We start from the raw sequence: 13,309 nt of genomic DNA on the forward strand, positions 1-13,309 counted from the left end.
CGGAACATGGAGCCGGCGAAGGGTTGGGTTTTAATGTCTCGGTCCTCGGGCCCCCCGGCCGTCCAGCGCCCGGCCATTCCCTGTGGCCCAGCCACTCACTCCGGCGGTGGGCGGCCTGCTTCATCGGAGCCTTCGGCAGCCGCTGTCCCATCGTCCTCGGGCACCAGTTCCACGTCCAGCTCCAGCTGACCCATGTAGAGGCCGACGGCACAAGCCCAGAGCAGGCCTACAGCCAGCACGGCCCCCACGCTCGCCGCCGCGCCCCCCAGCGACAGCTGCATGGGTCCCCGCAGCGCCGCCAGGCCCACCACGTAGGAGGAGCCGCCCCACACCACACACAGGCCGCCCAGCAGGAAGAAGCCTGTGCAGGGGGAGAGGGTTGGGGGGCCCACAGTCAGTGGGAGGGAGGGCCTGAGCTCCCAGGCGGGGGCTGCCTGCTGTGGGGTGGCTGGGGGCCTGGGTGTGGGAACCCGATTACCCCGGGGCGGGGCTGGGTCAGGAGACTGAGGTGGGGTTAGTGGATGGGACAAAGTCAAGGTCAGGGTAGGGGTCAGTACAGAGCCAAGCTCAGGGGCATAAGAAGGTGTCACAGGGGGTGTCTAGGATGTGGAGGTGGGCTTCAGGACCAGAGGAGGAGTGGGGAGCTGGGCTGAGAGCAAAAACAGGGCTGGGGGGAGGCTGTGGGACGAGGCTGGGGCTGAGCCAGCATGAGGGGCTGGGTTGGGACCCTCATCTTTGTTGAAAAGTCAGATAGGAGGGGGCAAGGACCCAAAGCCCTCCCTGGGGGCACCCACACGGGTGATCCAGTGTCCTTGAAGTAGGGGTGGGTGGGTGGAAAGTCAACACAAGTGTGGGGGAGGTGGCTTCTGGCAGGGGAAAGAATGAGGGGTTCTACACTTAACTATGGGCAGGCTGGGACGGGGCAGGGAGGGATCTACACCCACTGGGGAAGATGGGGGCTCTACCTCCCCAGTGGGGGGCCAGGGTGGGGGTCTGCACTCACCATAAGCAGCTTCCCGACCCATGTCACTCTGCATGAAGGAGATGACCCCGATGCCGGATGCCAGGAGGCCATTGCGGAACCAGGAGAGGAAGGCTACAGGAGGGGGAATGGTGTGTGGGGAAGAAATCAGCATCAGCTCAAACCTTGCCCCCACCCCCATTCTGCCCAGACAGTGTTATCCCACCGTACCATCCCACCCCGAATCCCAGCTTAGTCCTGGCAGCCCTCCACCTAACCTTATCCCCTTCCTCCAAACTCTGTCTGGCTCCTGTCCACTCCGAGCCCTCTCTCCCAAACTCCGCAGCACCAAAGAGCCAAGACAATCTTTAGAATCTGGAGGAGCATCTAGGAACCAAAAATGCAGGACCTAAATCTGAGGGCAGGCAGATCCCAAGAGGTCACCCTGGTCCATGTCCCACCCCCATACACGTGCATCCCCCTCCTGGACAAACTGTTCGCTCACTTCGGGGCGTTCTCTAGCCACCCCCTTCAGTGTTCCTCCAACGTCAACTATCTGCGTCTGTCCTTCCTTGTTATTTACATCCATTCAAGTCCCTTGTGGGGCCCTAACCGGCTGGTGGGAGTTACAAACTCCACACCCTTACCCCAGCCTCTTATCTACCCTCTCTGCACGGGAGGCCCCGCCCCCTACAGCCTGGATCACCCGGCCCTCCAATCAGCCCAGAGCTTCGCTTTTATTGGTTGTTCCTCCCTCCAATCGGGAACTCGCCCCCTCTTCGTGGGGATCCACACTCCCGCCTAATGCAGAGTGGTCGCCTCCAAGCTGAACTGGCTCTTCCAACAGGGACCCCTCTAGTAGGCAACTCCCCCGCCCTTAATCCTCTCTGGACACCTCTTTCTCCCTGGCAGTGCAATCTTATAAGGCTGCCTGTCCTAGCCCGACTAACCTCTCGGATCCCTACTGCACCCCTCTAACCGGACATACCGTCCCATCTGCAAGCCCGTCTTTGCGGACACACTGCGCTCTTGCAGCAGGCGCTTCCCTGCGCTTATACGGAAGCCCTTCTCGCTCTGGAGCCCCAGCCCAGTTTCCAGCAGGAGCCCTGCCCCCACCCCCTACTCGCGTCCACCGACAGCTCGGCTCTCCTGAACCCCGTCTCCCACCGTGGCCGACCCCAGCCTCAGACCTGTCTCGTGTGCCTTCCGGAGGAGCCAGGCGTCCGCACGATCCAGCTCGGACACGGGGGGCGGCGAAGCCCCGGCGCGGGGGCCGTGGCCGGGGGCGAAAGACCCCCGGGCACCCCCGCTCCGGGGCCGCGGAGCCGGCAGCAGCGACCCCCGGAAGCGGAGCCGGGCCAGTCGGGCGGCCCGAGCCCACCACCAGCCACCTCCCATGGTTCGCACTACGGCTGCCACTCACCGCCCCGCCCCCACAGGCCACCCGTAGGCTGAAGAGCACGTCATTCAGGCATATTGGCTCACCCATTGGGTTTCCGGGCGTCACTCAGGTCTGGCCCCCCACTGTCCATTGGTCAACACCGTGGTGATTCCTCCTCTGTCATCTGTGCCGGTACTGCGCGTCCCACCTTGCTTCTGCTACTGGACTACGAATCCCAGCGAACGTTGCGCCATTAGGAGGCAGGTCTTCAGAGGCTGGGGACACGAAGTCTGCTGGGAGTTGTAGTTTTTGTTAACAACCTTAATTCTCATGGCCAATAAACAAGAACAAAACAAAATTCTGCTTAATGTAGAACCTTAGCAAATCTGGAAGAGCCTAGAAGTGAAAGTAAAACTCAACATTAATCCTACTGATGAAGTAAGTGCTAATACTTAGTTGGATTCCTGCCCTTTTTATCTAGGTAAATGTAAAACGAGATGCCATTTGACTAACTTTTTTCACATAACAATAAGTCGTGAACATTGGTGGCACTGAATACTTTTCACAGCATAATTGTCCAAGATGCAAAAGATAGAAAAGGGTCTAATGAAAAGTAATTTTCTTTTTTTTTTTAAAGATTTTATTTATTTATTTGACAGACAGATCACAAGTAGGCAGAGAGGCAGGCAGAGAGAGAAGGGAGGAAGCAGGCTCCCTGCTGAGCAGAGAGCCCGATGCGGGGCTCGATCTCAGGATGCTGGGATCATGACCTGAGCTGAAGGCAGCGGCTTTAACCCACTGAGCCACCCAGGCGCCCAGAAAAGTAATTTTCACCCCACGCCCCAACCAACCATCCCCATCTTCCGTTCCACAGCATTAAGTTTAATGGTTCATACAGATGCATTATACGTAGGCACCAGAGGGGATCTTCGTTCCTAAGTTGTTTCCAATTTTCCCTACGATAAACAATTACTGTTTCCTTTCTAGTTGAAACTTATGTCTGAGGCAGGAGGGACCTGATCCCACTGGTAAATTTCAGCAGTCCGCTTCTGCCTCTGGGTCCACACATGGCTTTATATGTCCCCCTATTACACTGTGTGGTAATGATCGCTATACTTACCTGTCTCTACCAATAGGCTGTGAGCTTTCAGTGGACTGGGTCCTTGACTGACACATCTCCATGGCCCCCAACCCAATATAAGTAGGGGACTTGGTAAATAATAAAAACAAATAGATACCACTGGCTTTCCCAGTGCCAAAAATGCACAGTCTATGCATGATGTCCTTTAATTCTCATTGTAACCCTGGGAGTTACAAACTAGAATGTTCCCTCTCTTATAGGGAAGGAAAAGGGAGGTAATACAAGTTGATGTTTATTGGGCACTAACCTTGTAACAGACACTGTGCTCTTGCTTTACATGGATATAAATCTTCAAAATAGGGGTGCCTGGGTAACTCAGTCTTGATCTCAGCTCAGGTCTTGATCTCAGGATCATAGGTTCAAGCCCTGCTTTGGGCTCCACACACAGCATGGAGCCTACTTAAAAAACAAACAAAAAAACCCACATCAATTTTATGTTTACATACTAGCAGGAAACAGTTGCAAAATGAGATTGAAAATAAGTTCCTTTACAATAGTATCAAAACCAAAAATACTTAGGAAATGTTTTAACAAAAGATATGCAAGATTTCTACACTGAAAACTACAAAATACTGCTGAGTCACATTAAAGAAGATCTAAATAAGTGAATAGATATACCATGTTCATGGATTAGAAAACTCCCTGCTCTCAAGGAGCTTCCTTTCTAGAGGGATAGGCAGAAAATAAGCAATAAGCATGCTAAATAAGTAAATCCTTAGGAAAGTCCAAGAGACTAGAGGAGCCCAGAGAGGCTACCTAACCCAGCCTCAGTGTGGAGTCAGCAAGGGGGTGCCTGATTTGAAACCTGAACTCTGAGTAGGCATGGATCAGATAAAGCATGATCAGAGACTTACAGAAAGAATCTGGAGCCCAGCAAAGCTTACAGTGAGTGCAGAAGACTGAACATAAACAATTACTTACCATCATGAAATTGTTTCCTTTCCTTTTTTTTTTTTTTAAGATTTTATTTATTTAGTTGATAGAGAGATACAGTGAGAGAGAGAACAGGAGCAGGGGGAGTGGGGGAGGGAGAAGCAGACTCCCCACCCAGCAGGGAGCCCGATGCGGGGCTTGATCCCAGGACCCTGGGATCATGACCTGAGCTGAAAGCAGACGCTTAACATCTGAGCCACCCAGGTGCCCAAATAAATAAAATCTTAAAAAAAAAAAAAATCACACCACCTCCCTACAAAGGCTGGGTTGTATCAGGAAGAGATCAGAAACTTGCAAGAGGACAAGTGACCCCATCAATAGCTATCTCTCTCTCTCCATTCCTTCCTAAGTTCAAACCTTGCTATCTTTCACCTGGACAGCTGAAACAAGCCCACTTATTAGTCTCCAGAACCCCCTAGGGGTAGATTCTCCACTTACTACTTCAGCAAATATTTATTACCTACTATGTACTGAGCTCTGTTTAAGACACTGAGGATATGGGAGTGCCTGGGTGGCTCAGTCTGTTAAGCGTCTGACTCTTGATTTTAGCTCAGGTCATGATCTCAGATTTGTGAGATCAAGCCCCCTGTCAGGCTCCATGTCCAGCGTGGAGCCTGCTTAAGATTCTCTTTCTTTCTCCTTTTGTCTTCCCCCATCTCTCTCTCTAAACTAAAACAAAAACACACTGAGGATATAGCTGTGAACTAGACAGAAAAATGACGTGTCCCAGCCCCTATGGGTATGACAACACTGGGCAAGGGAAACAAAGGAATAATTAATATAATTCCAGTAAATGTCAAATCCATGCAGAAAATAAATCAAGGTGATGAGGGAGAGAATGACAGAAGTCTATGACAGCCAGCCTCTAGGAGGACGCCAGCCATCTTTACATTTTGTGCGGTCTCCTTCCACATCCAATCAGGACTGCTCTGTGTGGCCAAGGGAATACTGTGGAAATGACCGACTGTGACTTCCAAGGCTGAGTCATAAAAGACATTGCCACTTCCACCACGCTCTCTTGGATCGCCTTCTCTGTGGGAAGCCAGTTGCCATGTTGTGGAACACCCGAGCAGTCTTGTGGAGAAGCCAACGGCCAGCACTAGCTTGCCAGCCACATGAGTGAACCTCCTTGGAAGATTCCTCCAGCCCCTCTCAGGTCCTTGGATGACCATATCCCTGGCCTGAACCTCATGAGAAGCCCCGAGGCACACCACCCAGCTAAGCTACTCCTGTGGGTACTCCCTGATCCACAGAAACCATGGGCGATAATACACGTCTCTTATCTTAAGCTGCTGAGTTTTGAGGATGTGACATTGGAGTAGCCATTATCACCTCATCAATGAGGTGATGAGGAGGAGGAGGGCTCCAAGCAGTGAGAATAGCATGTGCAAAGGCCCTGAGGCTGGAGTGTGCTCAACATGCTGGAGGAAGAGCCAGGGGGCCTGTGTGGCTGGAGCAAAGTGAGCAAGGGGAGAGGGGACAAAACAGTAAGAGACAGATGAGGTGGGTGGTTGGTATCTCAGGGGCCATGTTGAAGGCTTCCTATTTTACATTAAGTGTGATGAGAGCCAGTGGGAGATTCTGACCTGGGGGGTAGCATAACCTGACATTCATCTTTAGAATGTGGTGCTGACTACTCAGTGGAAAAAAAGACTTAGCAACCAGAGGATTTTTTTTTTTTTAAAGATTTATTTGAGAGAGAGAGAGAGAGACAGAGACAGTGTGCAGGAGTGGGGGAGGGGCAGAGGGAGAGAATCTCCAACAGATTCCCCACTGAGCGTGGAGCCTGACATGGGGCTCAATCCCACGACCCTAAGATCATGACCTGAGCCAAAAATCAAGAGTCGGACACTTAACCCACTGAGCCCCACCAGAGGCTACTTTAAATGAGCATCTAAAGATGTCTTTCCCCAGCTGAAACCCTTCCACAGCCTTCCATCACCCTCTGGAATCTTGGCTCCGAGACCTGCCGGGCCAGGCCGCTCTTCACCTGCTCCTTCGACTCCCACTGAGAAGAACCTGGACTTTATGGAGAGGGAGGCCGACTGGGAACTCTGGAGGGGGTTAAACTTGGGAGGGAGTTCAAATGGGCTGGAACAGCCTGGCTACTGGCAGTGAACCCAAAGCATTAAATGGGATTAAGTGGAACTGAAAATATTTGAGACACATTTCTCACATTCTTGGCTCGTGGCACGGTTTAGGCTGATGAGAAGGGAGAGAAAAATGAACGCCAGCAAGGGTCAGGGCAGAGAAAACAAATCCTCCTTAAAGAGACAGATCAGAGGGTTGGCCGGCTGCCTCTGCACTTGGGATTTGATCAGTCGTTCTCATACACGACTGTCCGGGAGCCTTAAACGTTAACGCTCCAGCCTCACCCCAGACCAATGTAGGTGTATCTGCAGATGGGAGGGACGACCAGGCATTGGGATCCTATTAGAGAATATATGGAGACTCACCACAAAAAAGAAATGGCAATTATGTGGCATGATGGAGGTGTTAGCTAAGGCTCCGGGGGTAATCCTATTACAACACTGTATATAATTGTGTGTATGTATGTATACATACACACAATTATGTACCAAATCAAATTGTTCTACCTTCCTTACACAATGCTAGATGTCAATTACATCTCAATAAAAAAATTTGGGGGGGGGCGCCTGGGTGGCTCAGTGGGTTAAGCCTCTGCCTTCAGCTCAGGTCATGATCTCAGGGTCCTGGGATCGAGCCCCGCATCGGGCTCTCTGCTCGGCAGGGAGCCTGCTTCCCTCTCTCTCTGCCTGCCTCTCTGCCTACGTGCGATCTCGTCTGTCAAATAAATAAATAGAATCTTTTTTTTATTTTTTTTATTTTTTAAAGAACATCTTTTTATCAAGAGCTGACCCCGGATATCAGACCCTGTTCCAACTGGGGCCACAACAATGAAGTGGGGGGTGGGGGGAGCTGGATAAAGGATTAGGTTTTGTGGCAGGATATTTTAGGCTTGGAGAGGAAGGACAGGGCAGGTCACAAGACCCAACCATCCAGCATTTATTCCGGTTCCCTTCAGGCCTTGACACACAACTCTAGCATTTTCTCTCTGCCCCCGTGTGCACGGTGATCCGTCTGTCTTGCCCTGACCAACCCTGAGTCAGGCTGCCCCCCTCCCTCCCCTCCCCACCCCAGGCCCCAAACAGCCCCTCCTCCCAACTGAAATGCTGGTCAGTTTCTCCTGAGACCGGCTGACCACAGGAGGACACATTTCCTGTCAAACCCCGTTGGTTACTTCCTTCCCCTCACATATACAGCTTCCCCTACTACAAACCCCACTTGCCAGAGGAAAGCAATACCCTTTTCTCTTTGATTTGGACACACTTGCAGACCTCGGAGGTCAGAGCAGCCTGCCCACAGTGCTGGTCTTTCTGTCTGTCTGTCTCTTTCTTTCTCTATTTATTTTTACAGATTTTATTTTTAAGTAACCTCTACTCTCACCATGGGGCTCGGACTTCCACTCCGAGATCAAGAGTCACATGCTCTAAAATGGTCTTTTCAAATAAAATTTGAATAAAACTTCTCCTGGACTCAGATTTTTTTTTTTTAATTTGACATCTCCAGAAAGTTCTCATGCATTCTTCATTAAGTTAACTCCTAGATACTTTATAGTTCTTATCACTCTTGGGAAAGTTACCCGACTTTCTGTTAATTTCCTATTTGATGATTGTTGGTATAGAAGAATGTAGTGATTCTTTTTAAAAAATTGACATGGAATTCACATACCATAAAATCCACCCTTTTGAAGTACACAATTTAACGGCTTTTAGAATATTCACAAGGTTGCACGACTGGCATCACTAACCGCAGAACATTTTGATCACCCAAAAAGAAAACTCCCTGCAACCCCCCTTCCCTTGCCCCCTCCTCCTGGTAACCACTAATCTTTTTCTGTCTCTGTGGATTTGTTCAGGACATTTCATAAGGAGATGCAATTCTACAAAATGTAGCCTTCTGTGTCTGGCTTATTTCAGTCAGCTTAATGTTTTCAAGTCTTAATGTTGCAGCACAGGTCCGGGCTTCATTCCTTGTTACAACAGAATAATATTCCCTTCTAGGAATATAGTACATTGTTTGTCCATTTATCAGTAGATGGACCTGTGGGCTGTTTCCATTCTTTGCCTCTTATAAATAATGCTGCTGGGACACTGGTATGGCTCAGTCAGTTAAGCATCTACCTTTGGCTCGGGTCATGATCCCGGGGTTCCAGGATCGAGTCCCGCATCGGACTCCTCGCTCAGCAGGGAGCCTGCTTCTCCTTCTGCCTCTGCCCACTGCTCCCCCTGCTTGTACTCTGACAAATAAATAAATAAAACCTTAATAAAAAATAACGCTGCTATGAACACGCATGTAGAAATTACCTGCTTTCGGTTCTTTGGGGTTTCAGTGGGAAGCAGGGGCCGAAGGCTGGCTGCTTTCCTTGGCTTGTGGTCTCTTTCTAGAACCACCCGGAACTCCCCGCCTACCACTCTGATCACCTGCCTCCTTTTTTTTTTTTTTTAAGATTTTATTTATTTATTTGACAGAGAGAGACACAGCAAGAGAGGGAACACAAGCAGGGGGGTGGGAAAGGGAGAAGCAGGCTTCCCAGTGAGCAGGGAGCCTGATGCGGAACTCCATCCCAGGACCCCAGGATCAAGACCTGAGCCGAAGGCAGATGCTTAACAACTGAGCCACCCAGGCGCCCCACTTCTGCCTTTCTTATGAGTAGCTCTGTGACGACCTCCAGCCCACCCAGACAATGCATGATCATCTCCCCATCTCACAACCCTTAAGCACACTGGCAAATTTCCTTTTGCAAAGCAATGGAGCATTCTTGGGTTCCAGGAATTAGGGTGTGGGCTATAGAGACTTTTTGAAGAGGGAGGCAGGAGAATCAGTGAATAGCAGATGTGAGTACAGGAGCCAGCGGTCAGAGGATCGTAAGGAAAGGACCTCGAGCCGAACACTGCAGGGGGATTCTCAAAGCTGGAGGAGAAGGCAAAGAAATGAATTCTCCCCCGAACCCTCCAGGAAGAGCACAACCTGCTGACACTTTGATTTCAGACTTCTGATCTTCAGAATTATTTTTTTAAAGATTTTATTTATTTATTTTGCAGAGATCACAAGTAGGCAGAGAAGCAGGCGGGGCGGGGAGGGGGGGAAGCAGGCTCCCCACCGAGCAGAGAGTTGATGCAGGGCTTGATCCCAGGACCCTGGGACCATGACCTGAGCTGAAGGCAGAGGCCTTAACCCATTGAGCCACCCAGGTGCCCCTGATCTTCGGAATTATAAGAGAATGCATTTGTATTCTTTTTAAGCACTTAAATTTGTGCTAATTTGTTACAGCAGCAAACACAGTTACCAAGCCTGAGCATAAGTACAGGTGACAGCAGGTGGGAGGTATGGAGAGGAAAGAAAGGGAGTGATTTGTAACTGTGATCGTTTAACAAGCGGAAAGTCCGCTGTATCAGGGTTTATGACAGCTCTGTCCAACATGGCAGCCGCTGGGCACATATGCCTTCATTTAAATTTAAACTCACATTAGTGAAAAAGTAAAATCCAGGGCCGGGTGTAAGTGTTTAGTGGCTACATGTGCCCAGAGGCTGTCTCCTGTGAGACAACAAGGAGAGAAACCATTTCCATCCCTGCAGAACATTCTAGTGGGTGGTGTTTGTTGAGAGAATGAGGAACAGAGTGTGTCACAGTAGGTAAAGTTACAAGACCAGCCTGAAGAAAGTAAGGAAGAGGGAAGGGAGAAGTTGGCCAAAAACACCGAAAGCTGACATATTTTAAGAGAAACAGGGGCCCCTGGGAGGCTCAGTGGGCCTGCGGCTCTGGTCATGACGCCGGGTTCCTGAGATCTGATTCAGGCCCCGGCCGGGGCTCCCTGCTGAGCCTGCTTCTCCCCCCGGCTGCTTGCCCCCTCTCTCAAATAAATAATAAAAAAATTTTTAAAATGTCAACATTAATTTTTTAAAAAGAGAAGGAAACAGAGTAACCGCCAGAAGAAATAAGGAAGACTGTGTAAGATTTTACCTTTTGGGGTGCCTGGGTGGCTCAGTGGGTTAAAGCCGCTGCCTTCAGCTCAGGTCATGATCCCAGCGTCCTGGGATTGAGCCCCGCATCGGGCTCTCTGCTCAGCAGGGAGCCTGCTTCCCTTCCTCTCTCTCTGCCTGCCTCTCTGCCTACTTGTGATCTGTCAAATAAATAAATAAAATCTTAAAAAAAAAAAAAAAGATTTTACCTTTCACATCATCCGTCGGGTGCGGGGGCCTGGATGGCTCAGTCGGTTGGGTGTCTGCCTTGTGCTCTGGTCATGACCCCTGGGGGTCCTGGGATCGAGCCCCCGCGTGGGGCTCTGTGCTCAGTGACGAGCCTGGTTCTCCCTCGGCCTCTGCCCCTCCGCACTGGCTTGTGCTCTCTCTCTGGCGCTCTATCTCAAATAAATAAATAAAATCTTTAAAACGAAACAAAACCAAATCATCTATTGGGGATACGGCGGAATGAGACTGGATATGGGGGATACGGGAATCCAGAGTAGGTGCGATGGACTGGATCGTGTCCTCCCCAAACTCGGACGCTGGAGCCCTAGCCCTCCGTGTGGCTGAATTTGGAGAGGGGGCTTTAAGGAGGTGAGGAAGGAGTAGGGTGGGGCCTCGACCACGTAGGATTAGCGCCTTAGAAGCCGAGATGCTGGATTGCCTTCTCTCCCGGTGCCTGCAGCGCTCGGACCCAACCACCCACCGCATCCCCACGCCCACTCTACTCACTCATTGGCTGGGGCGGGCCATGGGGGCGTGGCCTCCATGCAAACGTAGGGGTGAATTTCAGCCCTTCAGGCCTTGGGGGAGTGGGGCTCCCTGGGGTGGCAGACGGTGGAGAGGGACCTTCCTCAGCTGGCTACTGCAGCCCGTGGCGTGGCCCCTGCAGACCAGGAGGGACGCCTGGCAGAACTTGGGAACGCTGGTGCGGGAGACATTAGTGCTGGTCTCCAAGTAGCCCCAGCTGTCCGCCTCCTGACCCCACGGCAGAACACAACCTCCCCATCCTCCTGGAAGTTCAGCTGGCCGCATCACTCAACAGAGGTGAAGTCCATGGCCTTGGAGAAGAAGCATTTAAGGACTGGGGCAAGCCTCCATCTTCCCTCCCCACTGCAGAGTGGTCCCAGGGGCGGAGCCTCAGGAAGCTTGGGTCCCTTCCTTAGCCCGTGCTACTCGCGGAGTTTCCGGCTGCCCCGGGAATGAGCCACTGAGATTTGCAAGTTTGAATTTCCGCAGCAGAACCCTGTCCATCCTCACTAACACAACAGATAGACTCCAAATCTTAACAAAAAAAAAAAAAAAAAGGTTTCATAGTATTAAGAGTTCCTCACCAGACTCACAACATGGGAAACACCAGTGAGAGAGAAAGCAGCTCATCTACCCCCAGCGGGTGCGTCTCTTGCAAACAGTCAGTAAAGCGTTCCTATCGATATTATTTGATGTTTGTATCTCATCTCGGGTGGAAGCTTATTTATGAGTAAGGGATGCTCCTGTGATGGTCAGGAAAAGGACTTTTTAAAAGATTTTTATTTCTTTGACAGGGAGAGAGGGAACACAAGCAGGGCGGGTGGGATAGAGAGCAGCAGACTTCCCGCCAGGCAGGGAGCCCAATGTGGGGCTCGATCCTAGATCCCCGGGATCTTGACCTGAGCTGCAGGCAGTAGCTTAACAACTGAGCCACCCAGGCGTCCCATCAGCTTAGGTCTTGATCTCAGGGTTGTGAGTTCAAGCCCTGCATTGGGCTCCATGCTGGGCGCAGAGCCGACTTCAAAAAAAAATCTTTTTGGGGGGCGCCTGGGTGGCTCAGTGGTTTAAGCCTCTGCCTTCGGCTCGGGTCATGATCTTAGGATCCTGGGATCGAGCCCCACATCAGGCTCTCTCCTCGGCAGGGATCCTGCTTCCCCCTCTCTCTCTGCCTGCCTCTCTGCCTGCTTGTGATCTCTGCCAAATAAATAAATAAAATCTTTAAAAAAAAATCTTTTTAGGGGCACCTGGGTGGCTCAGTTGGTTAAGCAACTGCCTTTGGCTCAGGTCATGATCCTGGAGTCTCAGGATTGAGTCCCGCATCCGGCTCCAAGCTCCATGGGGAATCTGCTTCTCCCTCTGACCTTCTCCCATCTCATGTTCTCTCTCTCTCTCTCTCTCTCAAATAAAATGAGATCTTAAAAAAAAAAAAAAGGTTAGGCTTTACAAAGTTTTTAAAAAATGTTTAATTTTATGTTATGTGAATTTCACCTCAATTAAATAGATAAATATTAGTATCTTAGAAATCTATATGGGAAGGATTGGCAAGGATATGGAGCAACCAGAACTCTCATTCACCGCCGGTGAGAACGAAAAATAGTATAACGGATTTGGAAGTCTGGCAGTTTCTTTCTTTTTTTTTTTTTTTTAAAGATTTTATTTATTTATTTGACAGAGAGAGATCACAAGTAGACAGAGAGGCAGGCAGAGAGAGAGGAAGGGAAGCAGGCTCCCCACCGAGCAGAGAGCCCAACGCGGGGCTCGATCCCAGGACCCTGAGATCATGACCAGAGCCGAAGGCAGCGGCTTAACCCACTGAGCCACCCAGGCACCCCGGAAGTCTGGCAGTTTCTTATAAAACTAAACATTCATTCCTCACTCCTAAGTATTTACCTGAGAAATGAACACCTATGGTCACACTGAAGCCTCATGCAAACGTGTTCAGCAGCTGTATCCAGAGCAGCCCCAATGGTCCCCCAGCAGGGGGAGCAACTAAATAATTGCTGTCCCCCGTCCTGGGGCACAGCGCTGGGACTGACCAGGAGGGAATGTGAGGCAACTTTCTCTGTATTCATTGGGGTTTGGGGCACACAGATGAA

At 50.7% G+C, this 13,309-nt stretch overlaps 1 protein-coding gene across 1 annotated transcript; it reads right to left on the reverse strand.

Moving 5' to 3' along the window:
* Positions 1-8: 8 nt before the first annotated feature.
* Positions 9-2,398, reverse strand: TMEM160 (transmembrane protein 160). Its single transcript, XM_080828780.1, has 3 exons — positions 2,152-2,398; positions 1,004-1,096; positions 9-361 (listed from the first exon to the last, which is right to left on the reverse strand). The coding sequence occupies exons 1-3, from the start codon at positions 2,357-2,359 to the stop codon at positions 96-98; spliced, it is 567 nt and encodes a 188-aa protein (XP_080684906.1). The 5' UTR covers positions 2,360-2,398; the 3' UTR covers positions 9-95.
* Between the last annotated feature and the right edge of the window lie 10,911 nt (positions 2,399-13,309).

This window comes from Martes martes (assembly GCF_963455335.1).
Source record: "Martes martes genome assembly, chromosome: 17".
Classification (NCBI taxonomy): domain Eukaryota; kingdom Metazoa; phylum Chordata; class Mammalia; order Carnivora; family Mustelidae; genus Martes; species Martes martes.